Source organism: Eretmochelys imbricata, chromosome 1 (assembly GCF_965152235.1).
Source record: "Eretmochelys imbricata isolate rEreImb1 chromosome 1, rEreImb1.hap1, whole genome shotgun sequence".
Lineage (NCBI taxonomy): Eukaryota > Metazoa > Chordata > Testudines > Cheloniidae > Eretmochelys > Eretmochelys imbricata.
The window spans coordinates 3,210,508-3,223,868 of NC_135572.1; the positions used below are offsets into that span (position 1 = coordinate 3,210,508).

At 45.1% G+C, this 13,361-nt stretch overlaps 1 protein-coding gene across 1 annotated transcript; it reads left to right on the forward strand.

Moving 5' to 3' along the window:
• The first annotated feature begins 493 nt into the window (after positions 1–493).
• On the forward strand, positions 494–1,492 carry LOC144278025 (olfactory receptor 52K2-like). The gene has a single exon (XM_077839144.1). The coding sequence runs from the start codon at positions 494–496 to the stop codon at positions 1,490–1,492; it is 999 nt and encodes a 332-aa protein (XP_077695270.1).
• Positions 1,493–13,361: the final 11,869 nt, after the last annotated feature.

Sequence of the window (13,361 nt, forward strand, 5' to 3'; positions counted from 1 at the left end):
CATGTCTTTAATGTCCATGATCAATATTCACAACTTCAATTTTGTATTATTTAATATTTATTTCTCTTTTTTCCATGTGTTATATATTTCTCTTCTTCCCTCCACCCCTGCAAAAAATGTCTTTGCTTTGTCACTGAACCAGGTGTTTATACAAAGCTGTCCACTTCTTTGACTATGGAATTGTGGCTTTCTAGCTATCTAATAAATGCTTCTTATAGAATTCCAATTTTCCCTCCCCAGTTTTCTGTCTAATTTTTTCCGATATTTTGCCTCAGCTTTGAGGAACTAGCTCTTGTGAAACACTAAGTATCTACAGTTATTACTGGTTGGGAATAGTTCTCTGTTTGACCATTTGAATGTAATCAGCTCCATTTTTTAATTTTCCTCTCCTCTATCACACACCTGTTTCTTTGTCTCTCCATCCAGGAATATTTACTGCGACCATCATCCGAGACCCTGGGCACATACAGAAATTCCAGTGATTGTCCAGTATATGCAGGAGACACCATTCTGCCTCAGAGCTGGACACTTTCTCCCCTACTCCATGTCAGTTTCCAACACAACTCACTTCACCAACCCCTCCACCTTCATCCTACTGGGCATTCCTGGCCTGGAGGCAGCCCATGTCTGGCTCTCCATTCCTTTCTGCACTGTGTACACCATAGCCATCTTGGGGAATTTCACAATCCTGCTAACAGTGAAGAGGGAGCCGAGACTCCATGGGCCCATGTACTATTTCCTCTGCATGCTGGCTGTCACCGACCTGGTCTTGTCTACGTCCATCCTGCCCAAAATGCTGAGCATCTTCTGGCTGAATTCCAGGGAGATCAATTTCAGTGCCTGCCTCACCCAGCTGTACTTCATTCACTGCTTCTCAGTGATGGAGTCTGGGATCTTTGTGGCCATGGCTTTTGATCGCTATGTGGCCATCTGTCATCCCCTGAGACATTTCACCATCCTGAGAAACTCTGTGGTGGCAAAGATCGGACTGGCCATGGTGCTGCGTGGAGGCATGCTTGTACTGCCCTGTCTCCTCCTGGCGAGGCAGTGGCCATATTGCAGAACCAACATCATCCCTCACTCGTACTGCGAGCACATGGTCATGGTGAAACTGGCATGCGCAGACATCCGCATCAGCAGTTACTACGGCCTCTTTTTGGTATTCTTTGTGACCAGTGTGGATGTGTTTTTTATCGCCATGTCCTATATCCAGATCCTCAGGGCCATCTTCAGCCTCCCCACAAAGGACGCGCGGATGAAGACTTTTGGGACCTGCAGCTCCCACCTCGGTGTCATTTTAGCCTTTTACATCCCGGTTCTCTTCTCCTTACTCACACACCGGTTCGGGCATAATGTGCCCCCTCATTTCCATATTCTCATGGCCAATGTGTACCTCCTGGTGCCCCCCATGCTGAACCCCATCATCTACGGGGTGAGGACGAAAGAGATTCAGGACAGGTTTCTCCATCTCTTTACTCATAAGGGGATTTAAATGTTTTCTGCTTGTGCTCTGGATCTCAGAAAAAGCTCTTTGTGGAGCTGGCTGGTAACATGGTGCTGGGCCCTCTTCTCCGAGTCACTTCTTAGACAGTCAAAAAGATATTAAATCCTTTTCTGCTCTTACTGTGCTGTGTCAATGTGATAAACAGGGGAATTGCTCTGTGTTCAACTCCTTAACCCATCGGGATGCCATCTTTCTAATTTCTGTTAAATGGACCCCTGAAGCTCTGCCCTCTGCCCAATTCCTTCCTCCAATGCCCAGTCCATGATCCACATGTCACCTCAAGCCTCCAACCATTTCTGTGCTTTACCCCAAAAGGCCCCGCCCCTCTTGTTCACTCCTCTCTGTCCCTTCCGCCCTCACTCACGGAATCACCTCCCTCTCCCACCACCTCAGCAGGGCTCCATAGGATCCGGGGGTGGGACTGGAGCTGCTGCAGCCTTAGAAAGAGCCTGCAGTGAGTACAGTGAGGACACAGTGCTCTGGCCGACATGCCACTTAGGAGCAGAGAGGGAAGCCAGGGTGAGATTATGCATCATACAGGTTGTGGGCCCTACAGCTCATATACAAAATTCTGAGGGTATAGACCATTGTATGACTTATTTCTTTAGCTTCTGGCTCCCTTTTGTTCCTCCTGCAATGGGGATGGGCTGGGAGCTGTTTTCCCTGAGCCAGGCCTTGCGGACAGGGCAAGGGATCAGCTTTGAAGCTAGGTGGACAGCTTTGAAGCAACAGCGGAGAGAGGCAGAAGGATCAGCCCCTGTTTTATCTGGGAAGCTGGGATGCTGGACAGAGGCTGGGGTGGCTGCAGTAGCTCACATGGAGGGAAATAAACCGCATACCTGCCATTAGCTGGGTATTTACAAAAATACACGGCACCTTATCTGTAAAGGTTATGATCTACTGAATATATTCATCCTAGTTGTATGCATGCATCATTTTTCTATTTGAGGTTATGAATACTGGCCATGTACTTGTTTAATTTTAAGTAGTCTCAGTGAAGCAGTTGGTTAGCTTCCTGAGAAAAGACTATTCTCAGTAAGTGCCCAATGAAGAAACACATAAGCTCACTATGAAGTGGGAAACGCCAATCCACATCTGAGCTTTCCCAGGAATGTGGCCTGGCTAGTAAGGAACTGAGTCAGGCATGGACATGTGATGTGTCCATGTGACTCCAAAGCTCGATCTTGGAGATGATTTCTGGATATGAGAGAGGAAGGGGTTTCCACACACAAGAGAAAGTCTATTTAAGCCCCTGGGAGACCCCTCTATTTGGTGTTCAGCTTGCTGACGAGGTAGGCTCTCCACCCCAAAGGATAACTGAAAGAAACTGGGACAAATGACAGTAACCATGCGGGTGTGAGTGATTGCTGGACCCAGACTAGAAGGAGGCTAGTCTGTAAAATAATCTTATTAGAACATCTCTGAGGTTTAGATTTAATCTGTAATCACTTTCTTACTGTATTAGGTTTACACTTGCATGTTTTATTTTATTTTACTTGGTAATTCACTTTGTTCTGTCTGTTATTACTTGACCACTTAAATCCTATGTTTGGATTTAATAAAGAATGTTTTATTTATTAATTAACCCAGAGTATCTATTAATATCTGGCAGGGGCAGAAGAGCTGAGCATATCCTTCTATCATTGTTATAGACGGCGAACAATTTATGAGTTTACCCTGTATAAACTTAAAACAGAGTAAAACAGATTTATTTGGGGTTTGGACCCTATTGGGAGCTGGGCATCTGAATGTTGGAGACAGGAACACTTTTTAAGCTGTTTTCAGTTTAGCCTGAATCTTTTGTGTGACGTTGTTCAGGCCTGGGTTTGTAGCAGGCAAGCTGGCTAGAACAAGGCCTGGTTCTGAAGTCCCAAGCTGGCAGGGGAAACAGGCTTAGAGCACATCAGTTGGCAGTTCCCAAGGGTTTCTGTGATCCAATCCATCACACTTGGGTATCTGTGTGTATGTGTGCATGGGTGTATGTGTGTGTGTCTGCACATGGGCCCATGTGAGTGTTTGCATGTGTGTCCATGTGTGTGAACCCCCAGAATATCCCATAGTTCTGCAATTTAATGCCCTTACGTGGAGTCTGGGAGACCCAGATTCAAATCCCAGCTCCACTGAAGATTTATTTGTACAAAGGGGGAAGGATAGCTCAGTGGTTTGAGCTTTGGCCTGCTAAACCCAGGGTTGTGAGTTCAATCCTTGAGGGGGCCATTTAGGGATCTGGGGCAAAAATTGGGGATTGGTCTTTCTTTGAGCAGGGGGTTGGACTAGATGGCGTCCTGCGGTCCCTTCCAACCCTGATATTCTATGATGATCTATAAGCTCCAGACTGAATGACCAACCTAGTATTGCCATTTGAGTAATGTTCAGGGCACTCATGTGGTTGACCTGTGTTTTAGTCCCTGGTCCAAATCAGGTAGAGCAGAGATTTTGGATCTGAGTCTCCCAACTCTCTATCAGATCTGTCGCTAGAAAATGCTGACCTGTCCTGGACACCTCACTGCAGGAGAGGGCTCACAGATGACAGTCCCATTAGGAAATACGCACCTCTCTCCAGCTCATTAGCCAGGCCCCAACACACCCCAATTACTGGGAGTTAGGTGATAAAGGACCGTGTATGGGCTTTGGAGAGCCGCGTGGCTAAAATGGAAGAGCTAAGGGAGACAGAGGGATACATAAATGAGACTTTCCAGGACAAAGCAGAATGGTCCCACCCCCAGTCTGACAGCTCTGTGCTTTTGAGGAGGATGAAAGTCTCAGGGAAAAACAACTTCAAACTGGAGCAGCTGGGACTCTGTTTTCTGATAATGTCATGGTCTCCTGTCATACTTAGGATACCTCTCCAGGGGATGGAACCCCAGTTATTAGGAAGAGATAGGTAATAGTTAAGGGGGATTCGATCATTAGAAACACAGATAGTTGGGTTGTGATGACCGGAAGAACTGCATGGTGACTTGCCTGCCTTGTGTGAAGGTTGCAGATCTCCTGAGAGGTCCTGCACCAAATTTAGGCTTCTAGGAAAGAGATTGAAGTCCAGGTCCTTCATGGCAGAATTCTCTGAAATACTTCCAGTTGCATGCACAGGGCCAGTGAGAAAGGCAGAACTGCCCAGTATCAATGCGTGGATGAGACGGTGATGTAGAGAGGAAGGGTTAAGATTGACTAGGAACTGCGGACACTTTGGGAAAAGGCAGAGCCTATATGGGAAGCCTGGGCTCCACCTAAACCAAAATGGAACCAGACTGCTGGCACTTAAAATTAGCATAGCACATAGAGAATTTTTTAAATTAAGGGCTGAGGGAAAACCAACACGTACAGAGAAGCACATGGTTCAAACAGAGTTACTCCTTAGGGGAGGCTCTAGTAATGGAGATTCTCCTCGTAAGGAGGAGAGGATGGAAGATGATAAAATATGGGTAGGATCTGATGAGAAACAAATGAAAAAGAGTCCCATTCATTTACACCATGTAACGGCAGACAGCTAAAATTAACAAGTTTTTAAATTGCATATATACAAATGCTAGAAGTCCAAATAATAAAATGGGTGAACTTGAGCAGTGGTTCTAAAAGCCGGTCTGCTGCTTGTTTGGAGAAAGCCCCTGGTGTACCGAGCCGGTTTGTTTACCTGCCGCATTGGCAGGTTCGTTGGATCGTGGCTCCCACTGGCCACGGTTTGCCGCTCCAGGTCAGTGGGGTGCTGGAAGGGCAGCCATCACGTCCCTTGGCCCACATTACTTCCCGCAGCCCTCATTGGTCTGGAGCGGCAAACCGCGGCCAGTGGGAGCCGCGATCAACCGAACCTGCCAATGCGGCAGGTAAACAAACCGGTCCAGCCCATCGGGGCTTTCCCTGAACAAGTGGAGGACCGGCTTTCAGAACCACTGAACTAGAGTCCTTCATTTTAAATGAGGATATTTTTATAATAGCCATCATAGAATCTTGGTGGAATGAGAATAATCAATGGAACACAGTAATACCAGGGTACAAAATATCTCAGAAGGACAGAACAGGTCGTGCTGGTTGGGAAGTGACACTATATGTGAAAGAAAGTGCAGAATAAAATGAGGTAAAAATTTGAAATGAACCAAACTATACCATAGAGTCTTTATGGATAGTGGCCGCATGCTTGAATAGTAACAATATAGCGGTGGGGATAGTCTACTGACCACTTGACCAGGACCACTTGACCATGTGATGGATTGGATCACAGAAACCCCCTTGGGGCGGCCAACTGATGTGCCAAGGCTACTTCTGCCCCTGCTTTCCCTGCCAGCCTGGGACTCCAGCAACCTGTCTTGTGGAGACAGACACACCAGTCTGTTCCAGCACAGACCCAGGGTCTGAACCACATGCCCCAAAGCTGCAGACTTAACTGAAAGCGAATTAAAAAGTGTTCCTTTCTTTAAAACTCAGATGCCCAACTCCCAAATGGGGTCCAAACCCCAAATAAATCTGTTGTATCCTGTATAAAGCTTATACAGTGTAAACTCATAAATTGTTTGCCCTCTATAACACAGATAGAGAGATATACACAGCTGTTTGTCCCCCCCACACACACACACCCAGGTATTAATACATAGTTTAGGTTAATTAATGAGTAAAAAGTGGTTGTATTAAATGCAGAAAGTGGGATTTAAGTGGTTCCAAGTAGTAACAGACAGAACAAAGTGAATTACCAAGCAAAATAAAATAAAACACGCAAGTCTAAGTCTAGTACAGTAATAAAACTGAATACAGATAAAATCTCACCCTCAGAGATGTTTCAATAAGTTTCTTTCACAGACCGGACACCTTCCTAGTCTGGGCACAATCCTTCCCCCTGGTACAGCCCTTGTTCCAGCATAGGTGGTAGCTAGGGGATTTCTCATGATGGCAGCCCCTTTGTTCTGTTCCAACCACTTATATATCTTTTACATAAGGTGAGAATTCTTTGTCTCTCTCTGGGTTCCCACCCTCCTTCTCTATGGTAAAGCACCATGTTAAATCATAGAATCATAGAATATCAGGGTTGGCAGGGACCTCAGGAGGTCATCTAGTCCAACCCCCTGCTCAAAGCAGGACCAATCCTCAATTAAATCATCCCAGCCAGGGCTTTGTCAAGCCTGACCTTAAAAACGTCTAAGGAAGGAGATTCTACCACCTCCCTAGGTAACGCATTCCAGTGTTTCACCACCCTCCTAGTGAAAAAAGTTTTTTTTCTAATATCCAGCCTAAACCTCCCCCACTGCAACTTGAGACCATTACTCCTTGTCCTGTCCTCTTCTACCACTGAGAATAGTCTAGAACCATCCTCTTTGGAACCACCTCTCAGATAGTTGAAAGCAGCTATCAAATCCCCCCTCATTCTTCTCTTCTGCAGACTAAACAATCCCAGTTCCCTCAGCCTCTCCTCATAAGTCATGTGTTCCAGAACCTAATAATTTTTGTTGCCCTTCGCTGGACTGGCTCCAATTTGTCCACATTCTTCTTGTAGTGTGGGGCCCAAAACTGGACACAGTACTCCAGATGAGGCCTCACCAATGTCGAATAGAGGGGAATGATCACGTCCCTCGATCTGCTGGCTATGCCCCTACTTATACATCCCAAAATGCCATTGGCCGCCTTGGCAACAAGGGCACACTGTTGACTCATATCCAGCTTCTCATCCACTGTCACCCCTAGGTCCTTTTCCGCAGAACTGCTGCCTAGCCATTCGGTCCCTAGTCTGTAGCGGTGCATTGGATTCTTCCGTCCTAAGTGCAGGACCCTGCACTTATCCTTGTTGAACCTCATCAGATTTCTTTTGGCCCAATCCTCCAATTTGTCTAGGGCCCTCTGTATCCTATCCCTACCTGCCACCATATCTACCACTCCTCCTAGTTTAGTATCATCCGCAAATTTGCTGAGAGTTCAATCCACACCATCCTCCAGATCATTTATGAAGATATTGAACAAAACTGGCCCCAGGACTGACCCTTGGGGTACTCCACTTGATACCGGCTGCCATCTAGACATGGAGCCATTGATCACTACCTGTTGAGCCCGACAATCTAGCCAACTTTCTACCCACCTTATAGTGCATTCATCCAGCTCATACTTCTTTAACTTGCTGACAAGAATACTGTGGGAGACAGTGTCAAAAGCTTTGCTAAAGTCAAGAAACAATACATCCACTGCTTTCCCTTCATCCACAGAACCAGTAATCTCATCCTAGAAGGCGATTAGATTAATCAGGCATGACTTGTGCATGGTGAATCCATGCTGACTGTTCCTGATCACTTTCCTCTCGTGTAAGTGCTTCAGAATTGATTCCTTGAGGACCTGCTCCATGATTTTTCTGGGGACTGAGGTGAGGCTGACTGGCCTGTAATTCCCAGGATCCTCCTTCTTCCCTTTTTTAAAGATGGGCACTACATTAGCTTTTTTCCAGTCATCTGGGACTTCCCCGATCGCCATGAGTTTTCAAAGATAATGGCCAATGGCTCTGCAATCACAGCCGCTAACTCCTTTAGCACTCTCGGATGCAACGCATCCAGCCCCATGGACTTGTGCACATCCAGCTTTTCTAAATAGTCCCTAACCAGTTCTTTCTCCACAGAGGTCTGGCCACCTCCTCCCCATGCTGTGTTGCCCAGCGCAGCGGTCTGGGAGCTGACCTTGTTCATGAAGACAGAGGCAAAAAAAGCATTGAGTACATAAAGATTGATTCCAGTTCAGGTGACATGATCACATGTCACTGTAAGACTTCATTACCCACTTGCCAGCAAACATGTATACAAGAAGACTTACAAGTACAATGGAGCCATTTACAGACAATTGTCCTGGTTGATGGGAGCCATCAAGATTCCAACCACCATTAATTGCCCACACTTTGCAAAATTACAAGAAGCCCTCGGAGTTCCATTTCATATTTCTAGTTTCAGGTACAAGAATGATACATTCATACAAATAGGATGGCCACACTCAGTAGATTATAAGCTTTGTAATGACAGGTTTCAGAGTAACAGCCATGTTAGTCTGTATTCACAAAAAGAAAAGGAGGACTTTTGGCACCTTAGAGATTAACAAATTTATTTGAGCATAAGCTTTTGTGAGCTACAGCTCACTTCATCGGATGCATTCCACTGCTCATGAAAGCTTATGCTCAAATAAATTTGTTAGTCTCTAAGGTGCCACAAGCTTTGTAATGACACCTTACAAGAGACCTTCTGAATGAAGCATATTCCTGTTACATTATATGCACACTCATTAGCATATTTGTATAAAATCATGTAAAGTCTAACATCACAACCCAATGCTAGGGAGCTTAGGAAGGTTTGTCCTGGAGGGGAGCTCAGGGAAGGGTGATAGAATCATAGAAACCACTACAGAGGTGGGTGAAATTTACCTTAACACTGCAGCAGGAGGTAACACCACCTCATGGAGGGAGGAGGGTGTAGCACCTATCAGCGGGACAACTTTCTAGGCTGTTAGCTCTGAGGCAGTTATGGCTAAGCAGGGGATTAATCCCACCCTAGAGAGCATTGGGGTATGTGTCTTAGAGGGGGGCCCAGAGTAGGAAACTGAGGGAGGAATAGCGGGAGAATAGGAATTATTTTCTCACTCATCACATAGGAGAGGATACCCAGGACAGAATGGCTGGTTAAGCATCTGTTCACTCAGGTACTCAACCCATGGCTCAGGTTTTGAGAGGAAACTGTGTAACTGACTTCCCAAGGGAGCAGTCACGCAACAGACCTCCTGGGGATAGAGAGAGGTGAAGGAGGGCACCTCAATCTAGCTCCTGATTATTCAGGAATTTGTTCCTGATGTGCTTGTGAAAACTAACTCTCTCTTTAAGACAGGCTGTGGATCCCACTGAAGAAATGGTTGTCTGTGGAAATGCTAATGACCCACCTGACACAGGGGAGAAGGAAATTCCCTGGGCTGGTAAGACACAGAAAGCATTTGTGAAAGAGCTTCTGGCACAAGAAACACCTCTTAGCCCAGAGAGCACAGATTCCAACCCTTTATGAATGGGGTTAGGAGTCCCACTGCATAGAGTGGGGATCACAAGAAAAGCCCAAAGGGGGAGGAGGATTTCTTTTTTGCATGGGTTTCTTTGCATGCATAACCCTGGGTTTGGGAAGCAGCTCCACAGAGTGCTAGCCAACACTCAAATTCCCTTTACATCCTAACCCCACCATATCCCGGTATACCATGACCCCATAGATTACCTTTGACTGAGATTCCTACTGACAGGTTTACAAGATGCCCAGTTTTCAACTGAACACTTGGTTGAAAAGGGACCCTCTCCAGCCCTCCCAGCCCAGTGAAAATAAGAGAGGGAGGGAAGGAGAGGAAGAGCGAGTGACTGAGGGAAGTCGGGTGGAGTGAAAGGGGTGGGACCTCGGATAAGGGGCGGGGCAAGGCTGTTTGTTTTTGTTAGTCAGAAATTAGACAACCCTTCTGAGAGGGACACTGAGGGGAAAGGAAAACCACTTACTAAACACATGTTAAGGTTCAGAGAGGAGTTGAAAGTCACGGTGTGTTTTGAAGAAACAAACTGTTGAAGCAGAAGGTGTAACAAAATAAAAAGTCTGAGAAAAGTGTAGCTCTGAAAAAATATTTTGTGTTATTGTTCAATCTCATGATACAAAGTTTGTTGCTAATGATAAACCTTATAACAAAGAGTTCGATACTGATGGTAACTCTTATAAAAAGGTATAATGTGTATGATTTTTGAGGAAAGCATTTGGACATGGTAGGAGTAGTAAACAAGAAACATTATGGGGATACTGCTTCTCAGCTAACACCTGTAAACAGGCTCAAAGTTTCTCACAGTAGGGACCATAATCAACATGGTCTGCTGTGTGGAAGGGGAAAGTGAAGCACCCCCACCTCATGGCATTAATGAATATCTGTATTGAGTTTTTCCCAGCTGGAAAAGTCCAATGTTTAGCAATGGTATACAGATACAAAGAGAGGTTCTCTAGTGACCCAGAGAAGGCACGTTTGCTGACTTTTAATATCAATAGGCTGATATACAAAGTGTTACGAGGTACACAGAACTTTGCAAGAACGCCTGTGGATAACATTACAATGATTGCGACACTTGAATGTATGAAATACAAAATAGCATATGTTCAGGAATATGGGCTTGTTCATTGTCCTCTGCTCATTGAGGGAGGGGCAGAGCGTGAGTCCATTTCCTTCTTTTCATGCTCTCAGTTACTGACAGAGAAAGCATGGTCATGATAAGGAAGTAAGGATCCTGGATACCATCTGTTGTTATCCGTGAGACCTTGGCCAAGTCACATCTTCCTTTGCCCCAGTTTACCTGTCTCTATAATAGGGAGATGATCATAGTGACTTTCCTTTGCTCGGTATTTTGAAGATCCTTCAGTGAAAGGTGCTGCACTCTATGGCGATAGTTAATGACAAAAATTACTTATTTCTGATCACTTAGCGATAGCCCCATGTACCTGAAAAAAACTGCTAGTGTCTCCCCTTAGTGATCGTTCTCCAGATCTGTTTGTCTACTATCTACCCATATGTCCTGTGATTTACAGGCTATCAGACCCTCTGGAGACCTAGGCATTATCCCTATGAACTAGAATTTTTAAATATACACAAATACACAGAGCAGGCAATTCCTCTCTGACTCAGCACAGAGTCTAAGAGTTCTCATGTCCCTTTGGGAAGGTCTCTTAATTACTGTTTACTGCTAAAGATGGATAAAGAGCACAGAAGCAGAGATATGGAAAGAGAGAGATTAGCTTGAATCTCTCTGGTCTCGAGCCTGTTTGTGTGCTTCTCCACTAGAGGCTGAGCAAACTCCCATGGGATTGCACAGAGCTTTGTTATAAACAGTGCACACCCCAATTCGGCTCTCATCTTGGGTTGCACCTGCAGATGCTGGGGTGAGAGAGGTGTAGGACACGGCTACCTGAGGGAAGACACTTCTGTCTCAGCATTCACAGGTACCCATCTCTTGCTGAGGAGCTCCCCTCTCAATAAACCCAGGGAAACGTGTGCATGGTGCAATAGACAGTAAGTTTGGAGTCCTTTCCCCTCTGCACACCATTAAATATCCCAGGTCCCCTGCCAGAGCTGATGAGTTTGCTCCACTCTCATGAGCCAAAATGTCCCTCACTGCTGTTTCCCCGCCCCCCAGGCTGTCTGATGGGCTCTATCCCGGAGGTGGCTGTATTTCGGTGGGCACAGAGTATCCTTCAGGATCACAGGCATTTGTAGACATACCCTACAAGGCCTAATTTTAAGGCCCTGGCCTGTATTTTGTTCAGTCCCCACTGAAGCCAAACTCCCCTTTGAGTAAGAGGAGAGGAAAGATCTCAGGAGCCAACTGTATGTTAATCCACAGACACTGTCCCCTCCTCCCCTTGCATTTCAGGGATCTGGTAGTTAACAGGATGACTGTTACCTGACTTATATATGCTGGGAAGTATGGAGGTGCTCGGGCTCCTCACTGGAAAAATGTCCACAGGCCAAATATGTATTATTTAAACTATTTTCTTATCAATTTTATAGTTTAGATTTTGAATGTAATTCAATGTTCACTTGTCCGTGTTTTATGAGACATAGCAAATATAAATGCCTTATCTACTTTCTTTATAGATAGATTCATAGGGTTTAGGGCCAGAAGGGACCATTCAATTATTCAGTCTGACATCCTGTAGAACACAGGCCATTAAATTTCACCTAGTTACCCCTGTATTGCGCCCCATGACTTGTGTTTAACTGAGGCCTGGCCTGTGGTAGTATTTTTCATTGTTGAATCATAGAGCCAAAGGGTTAGAAGATACCTCAAGGCTCAGCTGGTCTAAACCCCTGCCAGGATGCAAGTTGTGTTGTGTATAAACCTTTCGAGACAGATGGGCATCCAGCCTCCTTTGGAAAAGATCTAGCGAAACACCTTCCACGGCTTCCTGAGTCATCTGTTCCATTTTCCTCCTGTTCTTCCTGTTAGGAAGTTTTTCCTGAGATTTCATCTAAATCTGCTATACTGTAATTGAACCCATTGCCTCTTGTCCTCCTTTCAGTGGGAAAAGAGAGTAATTTTTCTCTATCCTTCTTTATGGCTTCCTGTCATGGGCCACACAGGTTTCTTCCCCCTTCTCCCTGTGCCCTGTGCTTGAGCTGGCAAAAGAAAGGGTCTCGGATGCCTCTTGCAGGTGCTTCAGCCATGTTCCTTTTTTTACAAAAAGAACAGGAGGACTTGTGGTACCTTAGGCGACTAACAAATTTATTTGAGCATAAGCTTTCATGAGCTACAGCTCACTTCATCGGATGCATAGAATGCAGAGTATAGTTATTAGAAATTTATACATACAGAGAACATGAAAAGGTGGAAGTACCCTTTCCAACTCTAATTGGCTTATTAATTAAGAGGAGTTTTTATCAGCAGAGGAAAAAAAACTTCTGAAGTGATAATCATGATGGCCCATTTCGTAGAGTTGACAGTTTTTCTATTTACTTCCAGGTAATTGATGAAAATATTGAATAGCATCGGGCCTAGAAATGATCTCTGCACAACCTCATTAGAAACATCACCTGTTCCCCCCCCACCTCCGACAATGGCCCCTTGACAACAGCTTTCCGAGATCTGTCAGTTAGGCAGTTTTTAGTCCATTTTACATACACTCTACTGATGTTGTATAGTGTTCAGTTTTTATCTGAATGTTTTCCACTAGTAAATCAAATGTTTCAGAGAAATCAAACTTTATGTATCTGAGTGGTCCCTTTGATCAACCAAACCTGTACTCTCATTAAGGGATAAACATGTTAATCAACTCTGTTGTTGATTGGCATTAACTAAAATTCCTAGACTTTTTTTTAACTAATCCCAGACCAGCTATTCCATTGTTTCCTC